A 25544-nucleotide genomic window follows, 5' to 3' on the forward strand; every position below is an offset into this window, starting at 1 on the left:
GCAACGTAAAATGGTACTAGATAAATGTTATCCAGTTTTACCGCCTCTTCAGCAAGAAGCAGCAAAAGAGCTTGAAAAAGATACCCTGATGTCGCATTGTTAAGTTCACCACCGCCCTATGCGCAAAATGCTACAGCACCTCCACAACCTTTAGTTGTGCAACCCATGGTTGTTATACCTCCTGTTCCTCCACAGCACCCACCAGCTACTCTTCAGCTGGCTCCTATTCCTCCGGTGCAGCATTCCCAAGGGTCACCGGCCTTTACATCTGCTCTTCCTATAATTCCTGCAACTTTACCTACTGTATCGACTACCACTGCTGGTACTACTCCTGACACTGCCTCTGCATCTGCCTCATCTCACCCTGCCTTCCCACTTGTCTTTTCATCGACTTCTCCGTCTGTCCGCCAGAGAGTGGCAAGCACTGTTTCTAGTCTTCTATATCCTTTGTTTGGAGCAGCAAGTCCGGCTCCTGCCTCTGGGCATACACAGTTGCGTAGCCAACAGCCTGATTCTAGGGAGAAAGAAGTATTGGATCGTTTGGCACATAGATGGGTGACTAACCCGACTATATATGATTTAGAATGTGTTATGGATGTTTTCTATCAGTGGGAAGCATCAAAGCAGAGGTACGTTTTCAAGAAAATGTGTGTTTTTCTATGCGAAGACTTAGAAGAGAATGATTTGGAGTCTAGTCCACCCGAGTTGAGCCATGTACGGTTCGAATTTTCAAAAGGCACAATTGTGGGTTCAGATGTTAGGAAAGCCGTTGCGACGTTGTTATCCCTTAGAACTGAAGGTGTTTCCAAGTCGTTGTTTGATCATGATTCCTCGGTCAAGAGAAAAGGAAGACAATATCCCATGAGAGAGGTTCCCCCAGTATGGAGGGAGGGTGACGCAGAAGCTAACCCACCTCTTCAGCCTCATTTTCAGCATGTGTGGGTACATGTCCCATGGAAACGAGCTGAAGTATTAGCCCTTAAGCAGACATTGCCTGATCCCCGCAAAAATCCTGCAGGATATTACAAAGAATTATCACAGACTGCAGGCTTCTGTATCATGAATTTAGCTGATATCGATATGTTATTTGGGAATGTTGTTCCACAGCCTTTATGGGGAAAAATTCGTCATACAGATCATGATCAAGAGCTAGGCGACACATGGGCAAATATTACTGCTGCTGATACTAGACAAGTTGGTGGTGCTAAACCTGAACCTTTAATAGCAGAACTCCCTGGTAGAATTATTACATATATGAAGACTTTGATGCCCGAGTTGCGTGTAAATTAGGATAAGTTGTCTGTGTGTAAGCAAAAGAAAGATGAAACGGTGTCTGATTTCTTTACCAGGTTTGAAGAAACGTTTGTCGACCATAGTGGTCAAGATATGAGTACAGAAGGTGGTCAGCGACTGTTCGTCGATAAATTTCTGCACAATCTGCTTCCAGAGTTGTGTAAAAAGTTGAAGGATTCAGAGAGTTCATGGGCAGTTTCCTCTTCAGCACAGATACTGGCCACTGTGCAATATTATGAAAATAGAGACAAAGATGAGAAAGAAAGAGCAGAAAAGAAAACTAAAGAGTTAAAAATGAAGGTCCTGTTACCACAAGCATACCCGCCACGTGGTGGTAGTAGTCAGAATAATGGTGGTCAGAATAACTATCAGAATAATTATCAGCAACCTCAACAGTTTCAAAAACCAAGAGTAGAGTACAATCAGCCACGCGTTCCTGTAGGTCCCAATCAGTGTTCGTACTGCAAGGAGGAAGGTCATTTTAAATATAGTTGCCCTATCCTGTTACAGCGCGCAAACGGTGTGTCAAGCACAAGAGGTAGATGGGTTCAGCAAACACCTAGAGATAGAGGACGTGGAAACGTCCCTCAGAATACATGCTCCCTTCCACCTCAAAATTCTATGAATTGGTTTGATCAGCAGAATAACGCATCTGGTAGGACAGCTCAGTACTATGCTGATGAGTTGTTTCAGTTCCAGTAGATCAGAGTGGACCATACGTTGAGGTGATTACATCAGGTGTGTCAGAACCTTTTCTGTTGGATACTGGTGCTACAAAGAGTTCTATGATGCACTCAAAACTCCCTGGCGCACCTTTGTCTGGCGAAATGAATGTTTCTGTAGGTTTTTCTGGCGCCCCGGTTAGGAACCCGATTTCATGTCCTATGTCCCTGTCTGTTGGTCCTTGTGAATTCGAAGCACCCCTTATTCTAACAACAGGTTGTGGTGAAAACCTGCTGGGATTGGACCTGTTAAAAAGATTGTATGCGACTTTGTACTGTTCTCCTTCAGGAGTACAACTTACACTAGGTAAGAAAGTGGTTTCTCCAATGTATTTGCCGAAGGATAAAATTCCGACAGAATTGCTGTCTCTACCTGATATTCTTTGGGCTACTGGTCCTAACGATGTGGGTCTCTTGGAAATACCACCATATGTTGTGACATTGAAAGCCAATGTTAGAATGCCACGCATTCCCCAATACAAGATCTCCAGTGAAGGCGAAAAAGCGTTGTTAGCGATCATTTATGATTTGATTGAAAAAGATGTGATTGAAGAGACAAGAGGCAACGTTTGCAATAGTCCTGTTCTGCCTGTTTTGAAACAAACTGACCCGTCCCAGCCACCTGTGTACAGATTTGTGATTGACCTTAGAGAGGTGAATAAAATAGTAGTGCCACAGTTTCCAGTTGTTCCTGATATCACTGCCTTATTGACCATGGTTCCAGCTTCAGCCACTTGGTTCTCGGTGATTGACTTGAAGAATGCTTTCTTCAGCATCCCGATTGCAGAGGAGAGTAGGGACATTTTTGGCTTCAGTTTAGGAGGACGAAGCTTCCGCTTTAAACACGCTCCCCAGGGCTACTGTGAAAGTCCATCAATATATAGTCAAGCTCTAAAAACACAGCTTGACACGATTGTGTTACCTGAAGGCGCTACACTCATTCAGTATGTTGATGACTTACTCATTGCTGCAGATTCTGAAGACATCTGTAAAGAAGCCACGTTGTCATTGTTGCGTCATTTGTGTGATCTGCATCACAAAGTGTCCCTGTCTAAATTACAATATTGTCGACAAGAAGTGACCTACTTAGGTCATCTCTTATCGAAGGAGGGAAGGAAACTAACCCCAGAAAGAATCCAGGCAATAGCAAAATTAAGTGTGCCAAAAACACAGAGAGAAGTGCGTGCTTTCTAGGGTATTACATCGTACTGTAGACAGTGGATTCCAAATTTTTCTTTACTGGCCGAACCATTAGTGGCATTAACATGTAAAGATACACCCAATCCCGTGCCTTGGTCCGAAGAGTGTCAGAAAAGTTTTTCTGAATTGCGCACAGCATTATGTTCGGCTCCTGTGTTGGGTACCCCCGACTACAGTAAGCCCTTCACATTGTATGTCCATGAGCGAGAAGGTTGTGCATTATCAGTGTTGACACAATTGTTTGGCAACAAGCAGCGTCCATGTGCATATTTTTCGTCGACTTTGGACCCAGTAGCTAAAGCATTGCCAAGTTGTTTGAGAGCAACAGCAGCAGCAGCTGTTTCTATTCGACAGTCTGCTGGGTTAGTGATGAATAACACGTTAGTGGTAATGGTTCCACATGCAGTGGACACGTTATTGAACAGAACCAAGACACAGCACTTAACTAGTGCTCGATTGTCAGGTTACGAACTAACTTTGTTAGCGAGCCATGTGCACATCAAACAATGCAGCACACTAAACCTAGCCACATTGTTGCCAATTCCGGTTGAGGCAGAGAGTGCTGTGGAACAACACAATTGTTTTCTTAGAACAGAAGAAGAAACAAAAGGGAGAATAGACCTCCAAGACACTCCTCTTGTTGAATGCGATGGTACCTTATGGGTGGATGGTTCATGCTTCAAGCTCCCGAATGGTGACACTACTGCAGCATATGCTGTCACCACTTTGAAAACAGTTGTTGAAACTGCACGTATTCCACATAACTCGGCTCAAGCGGCAGAATTGATTGCACTTACAAGGGCGTGTGTGTTGTCAAAAGGAATGAGAGTGAATGTGTACACTGACAGTCAGTATGCGTTTGGCGTGGCTCATAGTTTTGGACGTTTGTGGCGTGAACGTGGGTTCCTGACTTCGCATGGTGCAAAGATACAGCATGGTCAGCTAGTTAATGAGCTTCTCGAATCACTGACCTTGCCTCTACAAGTTGCGATTGTAAAATGTAGTGCTCACAAGAAGGTGACTGATGATGTTGGTCGTGGAAATGCATTTGCGGATGAAGTTGCGAAAGAAACTGCAAGGAGTGTAATGAGTCGATGTATGTTGCAGGCCCTGCGAGATGGATTGGTGATGTTGGCATGTGTGAGGACACGATTGAAAGTGTGAAGTCTATACAATCCGAGGCCACTGAGAAAGAGGTGAACGAATGGAGAGAAAGCAAGGGTAGATTGGATGCGAATGGCTGTTGGGTCGAAGTGTCAGAGCATCAGAGATGGCTGCTACCCGATGCGTATGTGCTTGCAGTGGTGACAATGGCTCATGGAATGGCTCACATCAGTGTGAAAGGGATTTGTAAGTTGTTGGCTCCAGTATGGCAGAACAGTGGAATACCTAAATGTGCAGAGAATGTGGTCAAGAACTGCATGGTGTGTTTGAAACACAACCCTGGTAGGGGAACCCCAACTCCAGATGGTCATTTTGCACCTCCTACGTATCTGTTTGAGGTTTTGCAGCTAGATTTCATACACATGGAAAGGTGCAACAATCTAAAATACGTACTCGTTGTTGTCTGTGCCTTCTCCAGATGGGTAGAAGCATATTCCCTAAAGGACAATACTGCCTTGTCCACAGCGAAAGCCCTTGTGAAAGAGTTTTTCCCTAGATTTGGAATGCCTAGAATGGTCTGGAGTGATAATGGGAGTGAATTTGTAGGACGAGTGATGAAAGAAGTGTGTGAAGGGCTAGGCATCAGACAAAAATTCCACGATGCAAATCACCCTCAATCAGCTGGATTAGTAGAATGCTACAACGGCACCCTAAAACTAAAACTAGCCAAGATTCAAGCGAGCACTGGTCTTAAATGGCCTGACGCTCTGCCTTTAGCACTCCTATCCACCAGAATGACAGTGCATTCCAGAGTAAAACTTAGTCCCTATGAAATTGTTTTCGGCCGTCCGGCCAACATATGGGGGTGCCCAGACCCACCAGGTTCAGTGAGATTGAACACCCTGTTTTGCTTGACTATTTGTACGAATTGACGGCTAAATTGTGTGTTTTACACCAACAGGTCCATGACTCTCTGCCTCCGGTCTCTGAAGATCCAGGCCATCAAATCAATCCTGGATCCTGGGTATTGGTGAAAAACTTCCAGCGAACAAAGAACTAACAGCCCAGGTGGACCGGCCCACACCTCGTCCTTCTTTCCACAAGATCAGCCGTTCGTGTGGAGGGAAAGAAAAACTGGATCCACGGGATCCATTGTAAACGGATCCCCCAGCCTCTGCCCTATGACCGGTGGGTCCAGGAGGGTGTCGCCAACTCAGAGACTGAATCTGTGCCAAGGTTCATCCCTTTCAGTGATGCTCGTGTGAAAGGAACAATTACAGAACAAGAGAGTGACAATATTCTGCAACCAGCCGTACCATCATCAGCCCAATTGGACACTACAGAACCTGAAGCCTTATTTCAAGACCATACAATACCGGGAAAACAACGGTATAACCTGAGGCCGAGAAATACGAACTAATAAAATTGGACTGATAAAATTTTTTTCCCCCTAAGTACTAAGAAAGCGTAGCTCTCCCACCTGAGAAACTTGCTAATTTTTGTTTTTTCGAACCGCCATCCGGGTTCCGCTGCTAGGGTCGCGGTTGCCACAGTCTTTGGAGTGCAGCTGTAGACGGTTAGGTCAACAGTTATGGTTGGTCTAAGGGAGTTACCCTGGACTGAACAGAAGCACTCCTTAGCAGAATCAATCTCCCACCGCGGGCAGCGACATAGAGAGGATGGAGTTTTACAAAATGGAGAGACCTGCCAAACCTGTGAATTTTAAAACAAGAATATGTGGATTGATGACAAAGAAATGTTCTTTATTATTATGCATTTTCCTGTTATTAAGTGCAATGATGTTTTTAATAGGATATGTACTGTTTTCTTTACAAGTGACCTTTGCACCGACTACATCGCCCATACCTCCTCCTACTATTTCTGCACATTCTTTTCAACCTCTTCCTGAACATGAGTCAGCTAGGAGATTAGAGTTTATTAATAACTCCTTCATCCAGCTCTTGCACCAACACCAACTAGTAATGAACACGACTAACTGCTGGGTGTGTGGTCTTATGCCTCACATAACGGATAAAGGCATCCCTTACCTTGTCCTGCCATTCAGCCACAATGGCTCTGTGTGGGCATACCGGACAATGTTCATTTATGCACACGAATTCTGCCCCCTACGTTCTGTAACAGACAATCCTAAGAATAGTGCTCTAGTTAAGGGTATAGTAGATATGATTAAGGAAGATATTTCCTATGAGACTATCCCTAGAGATGAGACACTAGTATACATAGGATGGAACTTGACCGGATATGGAGCTACTCTGAGTGAGAAACAGCAAGCTAAGAGATCTTCCCGAATTTGGATTGTACCCCATCAGGGTCATCTGTGTCTGCAAGGTACTGGCAAGAATCCCAGAGCTCTGTTAGGGAAGAGTGTCTGTACTGAAACGTATGTTTTTGCATCTCAGACTTCCCCTTCGTTTTTAGCAGGTAAGGGTACCTATTTCATCTGCCATGATAGAGCCTATACATGGTTGCCCCCTGACTTCTCAGACACATGTTTTGTTTCGTTCCTGTTGCCCCCCACCTACACGGCCGCGGCAGATTACCATCGGACAAGGACAGTTAGGGGTGTTGTGAGTAAAGACGACACCGCGGAACAGGAGTTTGGAGATTTCGCAAAAGGTTTTCTGCCGTTTTGGGGGCCCATGGTTAACAGCAGAAACATAAGCCAATTAGCAAGGGTGGTTGAATCCACCATAATTGAAACTGCTGGTGCCCTTAGTAACTTGACTACTGAGCTCCAATCGGCTCGTCTTATGACCCTTCAGAACAGGGTTGCATTCGATGTCATACTTGCAGACCGAGGTGGGGTATGTAAACTGATCCAATCGAGTTGCTGTGTATTCATTCCAGATAACGCTCCAACAGTGTACCAGGCCATCTCCAAACTGCATAAAATTTCCGAATCTATTCATACGGATAAAGGGGATTGGTCTTTTAGGGGAAGGTTCTGGGGACTGATATCCGGCTGTGGATGGAAAATTCTAATGGTCATTGGGATGGTTTTAGCCATTCTTTTCCTGTTCTGTCTGTGCGTACAGTGCGCTCCTGCAATATGTGGCCTCTGCGCTACATCATGTGTAAGGAAGACTGTGTCAAAAGACGAACTAAGTACCAGAATGATGTTGCAGCAACATCTCAATGACTTTAGGAATATAGACCTGGACTCAGACTAGCATGAGATTAGGTTAAATTGCCTATGTTAGGGCAAAAGGAGGGTTTGTAGTTCTGAAAATTCTGGACTCGTGCAACAAACTTTGTCGTAGCATGACGATTTTGGTGTCAAAAGACTGATAATGACTAGTACGCTATGCACAAGCATTTTCGTCATAATCGAGTAACGATTTCACCGCAAAATCGCCATTTTCGTCTTTGAACCCTTGGCTTCCATTTTACGCTTGGCAGCCATTTTGTGAGTTGCCCTTCACATAGGCTTGTAACTTCAGCTGAATTCGATATCAAAGGACACATACACCTTAATTGACTTCTCTGTGACCTGGGCAAACTGGAACCATTGCCCCAAGCCAAACCTGTTTGGGCAGTTTCTCTCCCAGTGGCCGAACGAGATAGCATCAACGCACAACAGGCCATAAACTGTTCCCATCGCACACACCCCCGCCCAAATCTTGCTCACACCTGTCTCTGCTCTTTTCTCTTCTTGTGCTTTATGATGAGGAGGAGCCCGGTTTTATTGAGGGTACACCGATATCTGATGGAAATGTTGGGCCTTGCCGGGTAATTGATCATAAACTGGACACACTAAATGTATACTTGTCATCATGACTCTGCTTTTTCTTTTGTAATGAAAGTACGTGAATAGCTCACTGTAAATCCTACAATGTTTGCACTGCAGATCTAAGAATGCTTGCCTGAAGCACAAAAGACTGTATAAAAGAAGAAGCCAGGCTTTTGTAAAGTTGAGCAGTCTCCTGAGAACATACATGAGCTATATGCTGTTGTACTTCTAGGACGTTTGCTACTTGGTTGCAGCCAATAAATTCGATCTTTGACTTCACCTAGAAGACTCGTGTTTCTGTGGTCTGAATCAGGAAAGGACTCGAGGTCTTTGGGTGTTGCCCTGACACCGCTGGGTTACCGGATCAGTACCGGTTCAGAAAAACCCAGTACCTCACTCTGCTTCCAAGCAATCCAGAGAAAAAAGAGGTGGAGCAGGAGGAGTGAACAAGCTTCTACAGAAGAGGGTAGTTGTTCAGGTTCAATATCATCAGAAGGGAAAGGGAACATACTCAATCTTGTTTCTGGTGAGGACACCAACAGGGGAATTCAGAACAGGGCTGGCTTTTAAATCATTAAATTCCTTCATTCAACACATAAGATTCAAGATTTTACCTCTGCAAGCAGTTCCTCCATTCAAAAACAGAGGAACTTTTTTAGCATTATTCGATCTACTAGATACTTATCCCAATGTACCGGTTTATCCAGCTTCACAAAAGTGTGTTCACTTCTGAGTGAAGCAGGAGCATTGTCAGTTTTAGGTACTTCCATTTGGGCTTGTTATCTGTCTGAGGACTTCACCAAGGTGCTCTTTTGGTGGGGTTTATTAATTCTAAAGGAATTCAATTGTTTTCTCACCCGGATGACTGTATTAATTGTTCCTCTTCTTTTTCTAAAGCACAACTAAATGTCGAAGATATGTGCTAGCTGATCTTACATCACAGATTTTTGCTACAACAAAGCCAAGTCTCATCTGAATCCTTCACAGGAGCTGCAGTTTATAGGAGCCCTTGACAATACAATCGTGGGGAAAGTGTTTCTCCTCGGTCAAATATTCCGAAGTCGAAGAGGGAATTAGCAAGCCTTCTGGCAAGTGAATCCCCATCTGCAAAAGAATGGTAAAGAGTTGAAAGTTTCATATCCTCTTCCCTGGGACAGGTTACACCTTTACCTGTTGGTCAGTTATTGAGACATTGAGGCCTGGAGACGCAAGATTATGAATAGGAATGCCCCCTAGATTCAGATATTCGCAATTGCTGCAGTTGTGGTTAAATGAAGATGTTCTATTAACCCCATGGCTGCTGCCGTCGGCCAACGGTCGTCGCGTGCACTACCTTGGTAGTGCTGCGAACGTCTGTTGGCCGACGCTGCCCCACCCGTTTTTCGAACATTCAGAACTGGAGCTGAACGTTCGATGCAGCTAAGGCGTTAAAGGTAAATCCTTTCCACACCCTCCCAAACAGAGGAGTAACAACAGATTTGAGCAGGTTGGGTTGTGGTGTGGTTTAAATCAGAGCTCAAAACGGGTAGCGGTTGCCGCAGAAAACTGAGGCCTCATCCAACTGTTGGAAATTGAAGGTTATTCTGTTAGCTGTCTGAGTTTAGCCCTACAGAATATCTTATCAAGAGGTTCAGAGATGAACAGACAACAGGATACTAATGAGCTATGTAAAATGTTACAGGGATTGCCATGAGCAATCAATGAATGTTTCGTCACAGAGTAATGTCAATTGGGGGTTGAGGGCAAACTTTTATTTTTAAGAGCAGGGTATCTTCTGGTGAAAGAGGCTTGTCCAGTGTATCATTTAAACACGCAAGATGATGGACAGAATGTTGCACATTGGCAAAACATTCACCCCCAGTCACAGATCCGGGTTTAATCCATCGTTATTTTGCTCACCGTGCCACCCCAGTTCAGACATGGCCATATGCAAATCAGTCTTGACCCTGTGCCTCATGGGAACAGTCCAGCCCGAACTGCCAAGCAATGTCTTCCCTGGACTGGAATCAAGCATCCTAGGACCCGTTTCTGGCTATCAGCCGTCATCAGTCAGGATAGCTTGACACAAGTGGGGTAGTGAGCACGGGACCCACGTCTGGGCATACCCTTCCCACATAGGGCGAACAGCAAAACACACAAGATGATGGACGGAATGTTGCACATTGGCAAAACATTCACCCACAGTCACAGATCTGGGTTTAATCCATCGATATTCTGCTCACCACACCACCCCAGTTCAGACACGGCCAAATGCAAATCAGTCTTGACCCTGTACCTCATGGGAACAGTCCAGCCCGAACTGCCAAGCAATGTCTTCCCTGGACCAGAATCAAGCATCCTAGGACCCGTTTCTGGCTATCAGCCGTCATCAGTCAGGATAGCTTGACTCCAGTGGCGTAGTGAGCACAAGACCCATGTCTGGGCATACCCTTCCCACATAGGGCGAACAGCAAAACACACAATATGATGTACGGAATGTTGCACATTGGCAAAACATTAACCCCCAGTCGCAGATCCTGGTTTAATCCATTGTTATTTTGCTCACCACGCCACCCCAGTTCAGACATGGCCATATGCAAATCAGTCTTGACCCTGTGCCTCATGGGAACAATCCAGCCCGAACTGCCAGGCAATGTCTTCCCTGGACCGGAATCAAGCATCCTAGGACAGGTTTCTGGCTATCAGCTGTCATCAGCCAGGATAGCTTGACTCCAGTGGCGTAGTGAGCACGGGACCTACGTCTGGGCATACCCTTCCCACATAGGGCAAACAGCAAAACACACAAGATGATGGACGGAATGTTGCACATTGGCAAAACATTCACCCCCAGTCACAGATCTGGTTTATTCCATCGTAATTTAGCTCACCATGACACCCCAGTTCAGACATGGCAATATGCAAATCAGTCTTGACCCTGTGCCTCATGGGAACAGTCCAGCCCGAACTGCCAAGCAATGTCTTCCCTGCACCGTAATCAAGCACCCTAGGACCGGTTTCTGGCTATCAGCTGCCATCAGACAGGATAGCTTGACTCCAATGTCGTAGTGAGCACGGGACCCATATCTGGGCATACCCTTCCCACATAGGGCGAACAGCAAAACACAAGATGATGGACGGAATGTTGCGCATTGGCAAAACATTCACCCCCAGTCACAGATATGGGTTTAATCCATCGCTATTTTGCTCACCACGCCACCCCAGTTCAGACATGGCCATATGCAAATCAGTCTTGATCCTGTGCCTCATGAGAACAGTCCAGCCCGAACTGCCAAGCAATGTTTTCCCTGGACCGGAATCAAGCATCCTAGGACCCGTTTCTGGCTATTAGCCGTCATCTGCCAGGATAGCTTGACTCCAGTGGCGTAGTGAGCACAGGACTCACGTCTGGACTTACCCTTCCCACATAGGGCGAATATCAAAACACACAAGATGATGGACAGAATGTTGCACATTGGCAAAACATTCACCCCCAGTCACAGATCTGGGTTTAATCCATTGTTATTTAGCTCACCACGCCACCCCAGTTCAGACATGGCTATATGCAAATCAGTCTTGACCCTGTGCCTTATGGGATCAGTCCAGTCCGAACTGCCAAGCAATGTCTTCTCTGGACCGGAATCAAGCATCCTAGGACCCATTTCTGGCTACCAGCCGTCATCAGCCAGGATAGCTTAACTCCAGTGGCGTAGTGAGCACGGTACCCACGTCTGGGCATACCCTTCCCACATAGGGCGAACAGCGAAACACACAAGATGATGGACGGAATGTTGCACATTGGCAAAACATTCACCCCCAGTCACAGATCTGGGTTTAATCCATTGTTATTTTGCTCACCACGCCACCCCAGTTCAGAGTTGGCCATATGCAAATCAGTCTTGACCCTCTGCCTCATGGGAACAGTCCAGCCCGAACTGCCAAGCAAAGTCTTCCCTGGACCGGAATCAGGCATCCTAGGACCTGTTTCTGCCAATGTGCAACATTCTGTCCATCATCTTGTGTGTTTTGCAGTGTATCATTTAAATATGGTGCTTCCTCCAATGTCTTTCCTATAATTGACAAATCTTGCATTCCAGCATTTTATTATGAGGTTTAGCTGGCCAGACATAGCTGTTTTTGCAGTGGAGAAAAATGTTCTGCTCCTGTATTTTGCACAATTTTACTTTGCCAAAGGGCATGGAAGACAGATGCAGTGACATTCAAATGGTCCAACTCCCTTCTCTATGCCTTCCCTCCAATGTCTAATATTAATTGGCATATTTACAAGGGCATGGTGCCACAGCAACTTCACTTTTAATGATGTTCCTGTGGTTCCTGTACCCTGCTCCATATTTACAAAGTGGTCTTTAGCTACAATTTTTGTGGCTCAACGCTGCTTTGTAAATATGGAACCCTTTCACACAGCTATCTGCGTGAAAGGGGCATGCAATATGTGTTGCTGTGGGCATTCCACTGCAACACCCATTGCTTTAACGCTGCCTCAGCTTTACAGATCCTGGTAAATCTGAGGCAGCAGCAAAAACTAACAACATGCAAGAGCAGGCGTTAGATTGGTGCAACGAGGAGAAATACTTTTATTTCTCCTTGTTTTTGCTTTGTCTATGTGTGCTACATTATGGAGCACACATAGTAAGAGTATAATGCCATGAATGGTTGTTTATGTACAAGAAGGTGTCCCTTCCTTCCCATAAACAATCTTTAAATAATGACGATTTGCTACTTCTATGTGTGCTGCATTCTGCGGTAAACATAGGAATAACAAATCGCCATTATTGAGTGTTATGTGCAGGAAGGGACACCTTCCTGCACATTAACAATCATTCCCTGGAACTCAGGTACCCATGCACTATGGTGCAAGGGTGCCTGCGTTGGCGCTAGGCAGTTCATTTTAGGGCCTGTAGTAGGGAAAACACAGGGACGCATCGTATTGTTTTAAATACGGCGCATCCCTGTGCTTTGGGAATGTCAGAGCTTTGCGATGCCAAATTTGGCACAGATCCGCAATCCGACATTTCATTTTACAGAAAATCAGGGAGGACAAGACAATGAGTCTCTTAGTGGTTCCATGTTGGAATCGTCATCCTTGGTTCCTGTTGGCTCTAGCTGGCAGTTCAGTCTCATTGGATGAACTCTCTAGATCCTGGTCCTTAGGAGTCCTATGATGCCCCTGGCAGTTCTGTTCCATCTGCAATTAGGGGCATGAATATAATATTGACAGGTTGAGTCTAGTATCTAAGATGTTAGCTCCAGAAACCACTTTTTTGATCCCAGAATCAAGTCGAACACCAATTTTGAAATCATTCTCTCATCACTGCCAGCCTTTTGATCTCTAGGGTAGAAACATAGTTCTTCCGAGGTTGTGATTGAGCCACTAAAAACCCTTGAGTTTCTAAATAATGGGTTTCAGTTATGTCTGACAGTGCCTGCATTGCAGATGCAGTGGGCAGCATTAAGGGCATTCAGGAACCCTGAGTTAGAAACTGTAGCTCTGTTAGTTTCCAGATTGCTGAGAAGTTTTTTTTCTTAAGAAACCTATCATTTGTTGCCCTTTAATGCCTTGGGGTCGTCCACTGGCTTTGCAGGATTTGCATGGGTCACCTTTTGAACCTTTGGACATGGCAGATGTGAGGTTTCTTACCTATGAGGTCAGCTTTAAGTGGCTTTTTCTTTGGCCATACACAATAGGGAATAAGGAGCATTTCAGAGTTCAGAGCCCTGCCCTGACAAAGTTGTCATCCACCTAAGTCCCCAATTTGTCCCTGAAGTTGATTCAGCATTTCAATATTCAAATGATCTGTTTTTTTCCTGTATTATTTGCTTCTCTATTTCTATGGAAGAACGGAGATTGCGTACATTAGATGTCAAGAGAACAGTATCAGTCCATGTGGACAGAATAAAGCCTTTCGGAAAGGTTGATGCTTTGTTTATTACATTTAGTCCTGCACGTAGAGCTTTGAAACCATCAGGGACTACCCTGAATAGGAGGTTGAAACTGGCAATTATAACTGCATATGAGACACAAGTGTAACCTTTGCCAGGTCTAATTGATGGGAGGTCGAAAAGCTTTCTTGCGCCTCCTGGGCAGCTGTTAAAACTAAATCAATGTCAGAGATTTGTAATGCAGCAACCTGGTCCTCCCCATACATTCAAGAATCACAAAAGGGTTGTATTTGGGGTAAATGTTTCTTCTGTTTTCGGTTCTTGTTTGTTAAATGCAGAACAGAATTATGATTGAATTTTTTATTGAAATTAAGACTGCGTGTTGTTTTTATTTATCAAATCTACTTTTAAGATCCCGTTTTAACATCTACTTATATTTATTTATTAATCTATGATGATCTGGAGCAGTAATTTGTGATTAATATTTTCTTAATTATATGATGCATTTAAGTGAAGGAGTACCTGTTTTAATATTGGATGTTCTTGTCTTTTATGATGAATAATCGAAATAAAGACTTTATTGAATTGAATTGAATTGTTTATTGACTGTAATCTTTAATTCTATAGTTTGTCTATTAAAATTGAAAATTGAAGCATCACATGTGTTGGACTGGTTTCATGATGAAGTCAATGTCATGCTTGGGGGAGGGGGGTCAGCTAATGGAGCAGTGACGGGACAGGCAGAGAAGGATGTAATGGCCGGTTACTTACAAGCACTCTTCATTACTCCGAGTCTTAGGCTTTCCCGTCATAGTCCAGGTTTCACATCCTTCCTAGCCTGGTGGGGTTTTTCAACTTCAAATTTAGGGTTGCCTAAATATTACAGGATGTGAGGTTAGTGTACTTCCTTTTTATATCATGAGACAGGAAAAGAGGTGGGCCATGTTGGAAAGATGGGAAACAGGTATTTCAAGACTGGTGACTATTCTGGAAACAGGCGCATTCACTCATGGATTAAGGACTGTCGTGGGGGAGTTTAGGACTCGGAGTAATGAAGAATACAGGTAAATAATGCACATTTAGAGCATGTGGTCAGCCAATGTGGCATTTCTAAAAACAAAAAAATAATATGTATGCTTGTTTATGAAAACTGGAGTATCTTGTAAAAATATATTTTCACATTTTTTGAATTTTTACATGAATAGCAGACTATGGGCATATTTACAAGAAACGTGCAGAGCGCTGTGTCACTCCAAAATTGGTAATGCCGCGCTCCAACAATTTCAAAGTGCAAGGATGCACCGTATTCACAAGAATGAGGCGGACCCCTGACTTACTCCTAGCACTGGTGCTAAAAAAGCTGCCTAGTGCTAGTGCAGGCACCCTAGCGCGATTTTGTAAGGGTGCCTGCCCTGCTGGGAAAATTGTTTATATGCTGGAAGGGACACCTTCCTGAACATAAACAATCTTTATATGCGATTTGCTCTGTCTATGTTTGCTGGAAACAGCAAAATACAAGGAGAAATATAACATTTCTACTCATATCGCCTGCTTGAGATCAGGTATTCCCTAGCGGTATTTTTGGCGCTACCCCATACCTTGTACATATGGTGCAGCCTCAAAAAGCAATGGGTGCTGTGGCAGAAAGCCGACTGCAACAGCCATTGCACTCCCCTTTTAGACTAAGTGCTGCATGAATAGGGGCATTTTTACAAGGTGGCATCAGCCACCTTAAGTAGCTTAACGCCGCCTTGTAAATAAGGCAAAGGAGTTAACATCACCAGAATGTCAGAAAAAGTGACATTCTGGGGGCATTAAATCCTTCGAAATATGCCCCTACATTTTGAAGGGTGACAAGAGTTTGGATGGCAAGACTCTTACGTTTTTGATCTCCCTGCCGAGTGTACCGATAGGGACATTGATTCAATTTTTACTAGTTGTGTGATAGCATGAACATAAAGAGTGGAAGGAAACATAACATCTACCAAAGCCTAAGAGTAAGAACAGAATAAAGGATACAAGACAAAAACGGAAAATAGAAAAGAATAAAAGGAGAACTTTAAGGAGAAAGTGCTGCTTGCAATTAGGATTAACAAAGACAATGCAAGGTGTATTTGGAATAGTACAGTTAGATCATATTTAGATGCTCAGGTGTTACCTAACAGAAGAAAGTATGAAACTGCATCATTTGGTTTTGAAATACATTATGTTACAAACCATTGTAAAATGGATTCTTAGTCCTGACACGGTGCCTAAATATTGTTTTGCAACATGTGTTATCACCAGATGAAAGCTGACATTTCCAACATTGCTGGAGCAAGCAATTGTGCACATTGTTGCACAAGAGGATCATTCCAAAGAAGTGGTTATCACATGCAATTGTTGTTTAATGTTATGTTATACACACAATACAGTAGGTCTAAATGATTAAATCAACAGAGTAACCAATCGCATGCAAAGTGGTGCAGTGCCATAACATTGACACCACAATATGAGGTCAAAGTGCATTAGTGGTAGTACCATTTCAAAAAGTACATAGTTATACTATCGAATTGAATAAATTACCATAACATGTATCTCGTATACAACAGTATTAGTCAAAATAGAAGTAGAAGAAAGATCTCCGTTAGGTTAAGGAACCATTAGCGTGTGTCTGACAGCAGTTTAGAGGGGGGTGAAACTGCCTATATCCTTTGACTGGTAGTTAAGCTGTGCTGTCTCACCCGCGAGTATTCCTCCTCCTCATAGCTTTATCTTTTTGCTAGAACTCCTCTGTTATAATCATTTTTTCCTTTGCATTATCTGGATGGTGAGAATAACTTTTGCTCCTTGTCCATTTTATGAGTGATGAGAGTCATTCTATGTGTGTTTTCTGGTGGATGAAAATAAATGAAATTTCTTGTGAATTCTCTGGTGGGTGAATAACTCTGATTGACTGTGATTTTTTTCCAGTTTACTTGAATAATTGTGATTCCTTCGCCATTTCTCATTGCTGATTATAACTATGATTCTCTGCGTATTCTCTGTAATATGAGAATAAATTACTTGTGTTCCTGAATTAGTGAGAACCATTAGAATTCACTATGGGGCATAGTCTCAATGACTTATCGCCGAGTTATCGGCACTTTATTGCAGCCAAAGTGGCGATAAATTTATCACCCTATTCACAAGCTGGTGCTAACAGCCGATATCCCCAGTTTCCCTGCAATAGCAGCCGTAAAAAAGCATTGCCACAGATGACACCGGCATCTAATGCTAATGATATGCAGAGTAGGCGTTCCCGTGTAAAATCCCGCAACAACACCACTTCTTAACATTTTCAACGACAATCCAGATTGGCGATAAGATCTCAAAACAGGCGATAAGGTACAACAGCAGCAGAGATTTAACACTTGCTCTTACCTGGTGTTAAATCGGACAACAACCTGCACCATAAAAGGGAGCCCAGCCCAGAGCCACACCTGAAGAACAACAGATGCATGGAGCTACTGATCATGCAGCTCGGAGCCCCAAAAGGGCTACAACCCCCACCGCCACCACCCCCAGGCCCGTCCCCGCAACCCCCAGACTACCACAGAGGCAGCGCAAACAAAGACCCCGGACCTTAAGAAAACGCACCAGCCTCACAGACTTAACACCAGAATATGTCATTGCCCACTACCGGCTCAAAAGGACAACCCTCCTTCGCATCCTGATCATCATTGCCCACAGGCTGACGGTACCAACACAGAGGACAACCAACATCCCTCTGCAGACAAAGCTGCTGGCTGTGCTGCACCTGTTGGCCTCTGCTACCATCCAACCAACAACTGCCAGAGTCGGAAAAGTCTCACTGCCAGCCCTATCAAAGTTTATCACAACTGTCTTGGATGCCATCATCAGCTTGGTACCCCAGCACCTTCACTTCCCCCACACTGAGCAAGAACAGTTGGAGACCAAGCAAGGCTTCTACGCCATAGCTGGCTTCCTGCACATGTTGGGGGCAATCGATTGCGCACATGTCCTACTTGTGCCCCCTGCCAACACGGCACACAATTACCGCAACAGAAAGCACATGCATTCCATCAATGTGCAGGCAATAGTGGACCACCGGGGACACTTCACCAATGTTGTCGCCAACTACCCAGGCAGTGTGCATGATTCCTACATCTTCCGACAGTCCATCATCAACCAGCTTTTTCAGGTTGGCATCTACGGAAATGCACTGCTCATTAGTAAGTACCAAATGAACACACTACACACCTCAACTCCACAATCATGCAACTCACAACTCCGGGAATGCACACGTTACAAACTCACATATAACATGCCAAACAACATGCCCACCTACCAGACACGACAACACAACTTACTGTGGTAACCTGGGTTAGACATGTACATAAGCCATCAACGGCATGGCACCTCAGCCACACAATAGCAGATTGTTGGGAGAAGAGGGAACCAGGCATGTGCGAAGGAGGCAAGTAACCTATCAATGAGAATGTACACAATGCCAAGTGTGGCGTGGATGTGCTGGACAGACTGCAGTATGCAGACCACAGACATATCCATGTCGACATACACTGCTGGTGTTTGGAGTGTAGCGGACAGTAGATGCAACCATGTTACCTCAGCCAGTGGGGAAGATTGTGGAAATGTAGCTTGTTATGCCTTCCCTGTAAGCGTGAGTGGAGTGGGCTGGCCCGGCGTACACCAGGCTAGCGTAGGGTGTGAATAAAAAGCACTTAGCTCTGGGCGTGGTTCACTTACGGAATGACCAACGTGTCTGCCAGGGTGCCGCCTCTCACCCCTACATGAGGCTGACGCTGTGAGCGGCATTGCCTGAGATCTTGTGCGCCTGCTGCACCCCAGGCCGCTGGTCCCCAGACCCGTCTTGCTCGCCCCTACGCACCCAGGCCTCACTGCTCCCTGCCGACACCGGTGTGTGTCAAAGAGGACCCACCACATGCAGGTGCAAGCTCCAAGCCCGAGGCCAACGACCTTGGCAGCCTCCTCAGACCATCGCTTGATTTATTTATGGCAGAGTTTATATCATTGTACAGGCCTCATCGCAGACTGCATCCCCTATCAGCCCTGGTGACACTAACTCTGTGCCCCACAGTTCATGGACACTCTCTGGTAGAACTTTGGTGGCATCTGAGTATATGGCCTGTGGGTTGTCTTCATCATCATGTAGCTGATACTGACTTGGTGTTAAGAATGAGTCTGTAGCATTCATCTCCTCCATATTGCCTGTTTCTGCTTGGTTCTGCCTTCTGCATCATGTCCTCGAAGAACACCTTCCACTGTCCCCCACAACACTCTGTGACTTTCTCCTTGGACATCAACGAGGACCCGCTCAGCTCTCGTGGCCCTACCTTAGTGCACCACAAGCCACCGTCCTGTGGAAGTGTGCCTGTGCCAGCTGCAGTGCATCCGGGGCCACTAACTCTGTGCAGCTCGTCATGGACCCTTGCTATGTGAACTTTGAACTTCTGATTGTCTGATCACTGTTGTAGTTGTTGCCAGCACCAACCACCCTCTGAGGGCTGGCTTACACTCACTCCACACCCATCCAGCACAGGCGTCACTGGACATGTGACCCTGTCAATAAAAGGGGCCGGGCGCATGTGCCAGTAGCCAGTTCCACAAACGATCTAAGTGTGCCTGTGTGGTCATTATGTATGCATGAGGGCCCCGGGCCCTACCACATTACAATGTGCTTTGTACAGCGGACGCAACTGTGTCACCTCAGGCAGTTGGGAAGACCTGGGACAAGTAGATGTGTTGTACTCCCGTGTAAGCGTAAGCGGAGTGGACTGGCATACGACAGTCCAGCTTAGGGGGTGTGGTTCATCAACCCGGGGCTCTGGGCTTGGTTATGTTTTGGCCTTGCAAAGGAAGTAACTAATGCATGTGTCTCTGTTGTAGTGTTGGCGCGACCCGTCCCACAATGGACAATATTGCAATGTAGCATGCCCCCGGAGTGCGGGCTCAGCAGAAGGGGTAAATGAAGGAGCGCAAGCCCGCTCAGGGTCCGGTATCATACATGTCAACTGATGTGTGTGTTGGTATTACCACAGCATAAGTCAAAGGTATACCCTCAACTGCATCACAAGTTCAGCCAGCCATGAACTCTGTATTCTCTAGTTGGAGATAACAAAACTCTGGTTTTAAGGCCAGACTGGACACTCGTATAATATACCCCATATTGTATTCCTCTCTCTCTCTCACAACAATATAGATAAGTGATTGAGACAGAATACTCCATTTCCATGTTACCTCATGACTTCTGGAATGCAAACTATTTCTCTGCTCTCTTAAACACAATTAATTTGGTCCAAACTAATCACATAACTATTTAGGTTTCAAGTCATTCAATTTGCAAACTGAATGGTGGCAGTGGCAGCTCCTCAAGGGAGTGCAGTGGGGCGGTAGTGTAGGGGAGCGATGGGCAGGGTGGGGGATAGTAAACTCCGGCATACGGCTGAACGGAGTGAAGTAAATAAATAAATAAATGAATAAATAAAACGAGTTACATTGTGTGTGCTGCATGACCATTTGGCCGTTCGGCCGTATGCCGGAGTTTACTACCCACCACCCTGTCATTCTTCTCCCCTGCCCCGCCCCACCGCATCGCAGCACTCCCCCGAGGAGCAGGCCCGGACTGGCCGTTGCGGGCACCAGGCAATCTCCCGGTGCACCTCAAGGGTGGGGGCCGGTTTTGGGCCCCTGGTTGCCGTTTTTGTTACAGGGCCGTTTTTGCAGCATTGCTGCAAAAACGGCCCTGTAACAAAATCGGCCGAAAACCGGCCCTGGCAAAGAGCGCAGTCGCACCCCCAACACCCCCCGGGGGTGCACTTTGCCAGGGCTGGTTTTGGTTCCCAGTCCGGCCCTGCAGAGGAGCCGCCACTGAATGGTGAGAATAAATTTGACTCCCTGTGCATTCCTTGGTTGGAGAGAACAGCTGACATTCTCTGGATGATGAGACTCAATCATATTCTGTTTACTAAGATTTGGCAGCATAATTCTGACCCCATCTTTATTCATTAGTTTGATGGAACATCTCTCATTCCTTGGCTAGTCAATGGATATTGTGAACAATCCTGATTTCTTGTATTCTCAGATTGGTGAGCATAAGTCTGATCCTGTGTGAATTTCATGTTGTTGACAATAACTGTGATTCCATCTGTGGTTTTTGGTTTATTGGGTTAGCTCTGATTCCCTGTGTGTTGCCTGGTTGGTGAGAATAACTCTAATTTCTTTCATATTCCATGGAAGGTAGATATATGTTATTCTGTGTCGGTGAGAATAACTCTTATTCCCTGTGCACTCTCTGATTGGGGAGAATACCTGTGATTCCCTTGAGCTCTTAATTTAGTGAGAATAAATCTAAGTGTCTGAGTGTATGCCCTGCACTGTGAATATACCTTGGATTCCTTTTGTATTCTCTGCAGAGTGAGAATATTTATTTCTGATGCTTGAGCATTCTCTGGTGGTTGCGAACCATTCGACTACTTGTATATTCCTTGTAATCTGTTGTGTATGAGAATAACTCTGATTATTGGTTTATTTTCTCTATAATGACAATAATTATGGCTTCTTGAGTACTCTTTTCTTGGTGAAAATAACACTAAAATCACGTGTATCCTCTGGTGAGTAGGAATAATCCTGATTCTCCTTGTATTCTGTGGCTAATGAGAATAAATGTAATTTCTTATGTATTAACAGGAAGGTGTAAATAACTGATTCCCTGCATACTCAGGTTTGTAAAAACAACTAGGATTCCCTGTGTATTTTCCAGTGGGTGGGATAAGCTGAATCCGTGTGCCTTCTCTGATTGTGGGTCTAACTCTGATTTTCTTGCATTCTCTTCTCATGCTAGTGAGAGTAAATCTGATTTGCTGGTTTTATCTGGAAGGTGAAAATACCTCTGATTTATTTTGTAATCTTTGGTGAGTCAGAGTAATTCTGTTCTCCAGTGCTTTCTTTGGTTAGTGTGAAAACTTGGAACTCCTTGTATATTAGCTGGTGTGCTATAACAGCGGAGCCCGGTGTACTGTCAGGTCGGTGAAAATAACTCCAGGGCTTTAAGTGGAATGAAAAAACTAGGGGGTCTCTCAAAGGGGCGTGGCCGATATGATTAGAGGCGTGGCTTAAAAATATGCATGTGGAAAAATATGTGCTTAGCATAGTGTGCTGCCTGACTGGTATTTTGCTGCTTTGGTCATTGCATACAGATATACAATACAGCAAGCAACATTACCCCTACAACAAGTCAGGGCTATTGGCTTAGCCAATGGATGTTAGTTGTGTAAGATGAATATTTAACAACGATGGCTTCGTTGCATAGAATATTGAAAATCTTTCAGTTCTGAAATGATGAGACTGAAAGAATTATAGTGAATCTCTTGGCAGTTTTCTCAAAGGCAGTAAAGGGTGCTACTACTGCAGAGTTAAGGTTTTTTTTTCATCCTCAGGGCAAAAATGGAGAGACTGATAGATGCCTGTCTCATCACCTGCTTTTTAGAACTGCCGGTGCTGAGGCAGGACCCGGCCCACTTAAAGCCCTGAATAGCTCTACTCACTCTGCTAGCCTATGTAATCTGTAGTTGGTGAGAACAACACTCTCCCCCTCTGGGCACTGAATGGCGGATTAGAATAAATCTGAATCTCTTTCTATTCTATGGATGGTTAGAATTACTCTGATCCTGCACATTCTCAGATTGGTGATAGTAACTTTGATTCTTCCTTTAGCATTCCCAGCTTCCTGAGGTAGATTTGTGCCACTGGCCAGACGCTGAGGGTGAGTGAGATATTGCACTTAGTCTCTCTCCCTCCCCACCCACCACCACCGAAGAAGAGAGGGACTTATAATCAATAGGGATACTCATTGCCACCCCATTGTTAGATAGAGATGTAGTTCGCACTTCTCGATTACTAGACTGGCATCGGGATGATGCCTCTTCCTTTGGATAAGAAACACCCACCTGTTTCTATCAATAAATAAATTAGTAAACAGTAGATATTGTGCTGAGTCAATCACCCCATGTCTTTCAACCATGCATCCAGCAGAATGATGAGCGCTTGGGCTCCATGATGCGTCGGAGTGAGGTCAAGTTAAGGCTTGGTGCCATATCTTCATATCAGATATCCGTTGCCATATCTTCATATGACAAATACCATTGCTTGGTGAGCTCTTGGTGGCAGGTGCTCTCATCTCCTCTTCCATGTGGCCGCCCACTCCTGGCTCCATGCACATGTGGTTTGTGGGGAAGCCAGCTGTTTGTACCATATCGTATTATTGGTCATAGGGCATTGTCATATAGGAGCCCCTATGCTTGGACATCACGTGTCCCGTGAGGTTGACAGCATGGCTATGCTGGTCTCTCGACTCATAGAGCGCATTGTGCTTACCCTGGTCAGTTCATCCCGGTAGCCCTCCCTGAGCCAACAGGCTTTTCCGACCAGCACACAGAAGGCCCTGCGGAACTCACGCAGGCGGAAGGCATAGATGACCGGGTTAAGCACTGAGTTGGCATGAGAGAAAGCAATAGCCAAGTACATGAGCCAAATGGGTGGCCGTGGGCAGCCGGGGCAGAAAACTGGCAGGCAGTTTAGAATATGGAGAGGCAACCAGCAGAGAGCAAAGAGTCCCACAATGAGAGCCAGTGACTTGGCTGCATGAATCTCCTTGAGGAGACAGGCTAGGGTCTTCCCGCCATTGCCGCGACCTCCACCCTTGGGAAGCATCTGACGCAGCTGCTTGCAGGCCACATTGTAGATGCTGATGTAGAGGAACATCATGCACACGAGAGGGAGCAAGATGCAGCCGAAAAAGTTGAAATAGACCATGTAGTTCATGTCCACGACCACCTCAAAGTAGCACGTCACAGTTCGGCAAGATGTCGGCATCTCGTTCGCTGGTGACTGAGTGACGTCCAGCGGTGAGACCTCATTGTTTGGTTCCTTGCAGCCACTTTCAATAGCAGGAAGGTTGTTCCAACCGAAGAGGGGAATCATCCCCAGGAAGATAGCCAACGCCCAGAGGAGCGCCATCACCTTCTTAGCTTGGGCACCATTCACAAGGGCGCCGTACCTGCAATCAAGAACAAGAGGAAGGTCGTAAGAAACAGGCATTCTTCTCCTGCCATCCACATGATGTTTTAAATGTGAAATAGAGTGGTAAAAACAATACTTCAGAAGTAGAAGATATTATTTCACAGACAACTGTGAAATGTGGATTTCAATTAGTGGGGGCATGGACTCAGTCTGGTTTCTGTTCCTCCAGCTAACTCTAGGTAATACAGTGCATTGAGATGACAGTACAAAAACATACTACAAATATTCACAATTTACCTTTGTCTAAATAGAAACCATTTGTTACCTGATCAGTGGAGCAGCAGCTTCAAAGTCTCTGAACTTAAACACTGCCTCTGGTTTAATAAACAGGCTATTCATGAAATAAATTGTAATCCGGGCCAAATCTTAGCTTTGCCTTGCTAGTAGCAGCTGTGACTTCTATGGACCTACTGTGGTTTTAACCAAGCTTTTTCTAAAAATCCCACATACATTTTGAACTACCTAATTAAATAGTTTTCTCTTCTTCTTACTACAATCAAGGAGTATAGTCCTGTACTTCAATTACTGTTTTCAGTAAACATTTCCATGTTTGAAAATAAAAACATTGTTTTCATGATAATTGCACTAAAATAAACATGTAAACAAAATGCATAACTGGTGCCATGTGTGGTATATCCCTGAACTGTAATCTTGGTGTTCTGGTGACATTCAATCAATCCATATTTGTAAAGCCCAAACATATCACCCCCTAAGGTTTCAAGGAGCTGGGGACCGTCCGGGAGATTAAGTGAGCTATTGCCCAGAGTCACATGATGCTGAGCTGAGCTGCCGCCGGTGCCAGGGATCGAACAGTTAGACCCATGCTCCAGAGTCAGCTGCTCTGGCCACTGCACCACACCTCTCCATGTTAACAAACAACATGGCCTCCAAACGGTTGTCAGACTACCTAGTCACTGAACGAGATGTCACCAGACTTCACTGAGGGAACTTTAGCACTATATCACGGGTTACCTGGTATGTAAGCTATATGTTGTGTTTATTCCCACTATACTAAGTGCCCCATGACTGCCACCCCTGTTATTACTTGAGAAATCTTTAAATGAGATGTGATTGAAAAGGTCAATGATTCTGGGGCATATTCTCAAGGAGATATCGCTGAGTAAACGGCACTTCACCCCAGCCAAAGTCGCGATATAGTTATCACCCCATTCACAAGGTCGTGTAAACAGCCCATAACACCAGTTTATCCAGAATAGCAGCCGCAAAAACATCCCCACAGATGACCCCGGCAAATATCGCTAATGAGATGCAGAGTAGGCGTTCCCGTGTAAATAGCCGCGACAACACCACTCCACAACATTCTCAACGACCAGCCAGATTGGTGATAAGATCCCAAAACAGGTGATTAAGGCGCGTTAGCAGCAGGAAATTAACACCTGCTCTGACCTGGTGTAAATTCGGACGGCAGTCGGCACCACAAAAGGGAGCCCAGGCCACATACACAACTGAAGAGCAACAGATGCCATGGAGCTACT

At 45.1% G+C, this 25544-nt stretch overlaps 1 protein-coding gene across 1 annotated transcript in view; it reads right to left on the minus strand.

Moving 5' to 3' along the window:
• Positions 1 to 20812: 20812 nt before the first annotated feature.
• Positions 20813 to 25544, minus strand: part of LOC147703159 (adenosine receptor A2b-like) — a 32274-nt gene continuing 27542 nt past the window's right edge. The window contains exon 3 of the mRNA XM_086931700.1: positions 20813 to 24025. Coding sequence (XP_086787826.1) covers positions 23275 to 24025 — 751 coding nt within the window. The 3' untranslated portion in view covers positions 20813 to 23274. The remainder of the gene's footprint in view (positions 24026 to 25544) is intronic.

The sequence above is a fragment of the Lissotriton vulgaris genome, chromosome 7, assembly GCF_964263255.1.
Source record: "Lissotriton vulgaris chromosome 7, aLisVul1.2, whole genome shotgun sequence".
In the NCBI taxonomy this organism is placed as follows: domain Eukaryota; kingdom Metazoa; phylum Chordata; class Amphibia; order Caudata; family Salamandridae; genus Lissotriton; species Lissotriton vulgaris.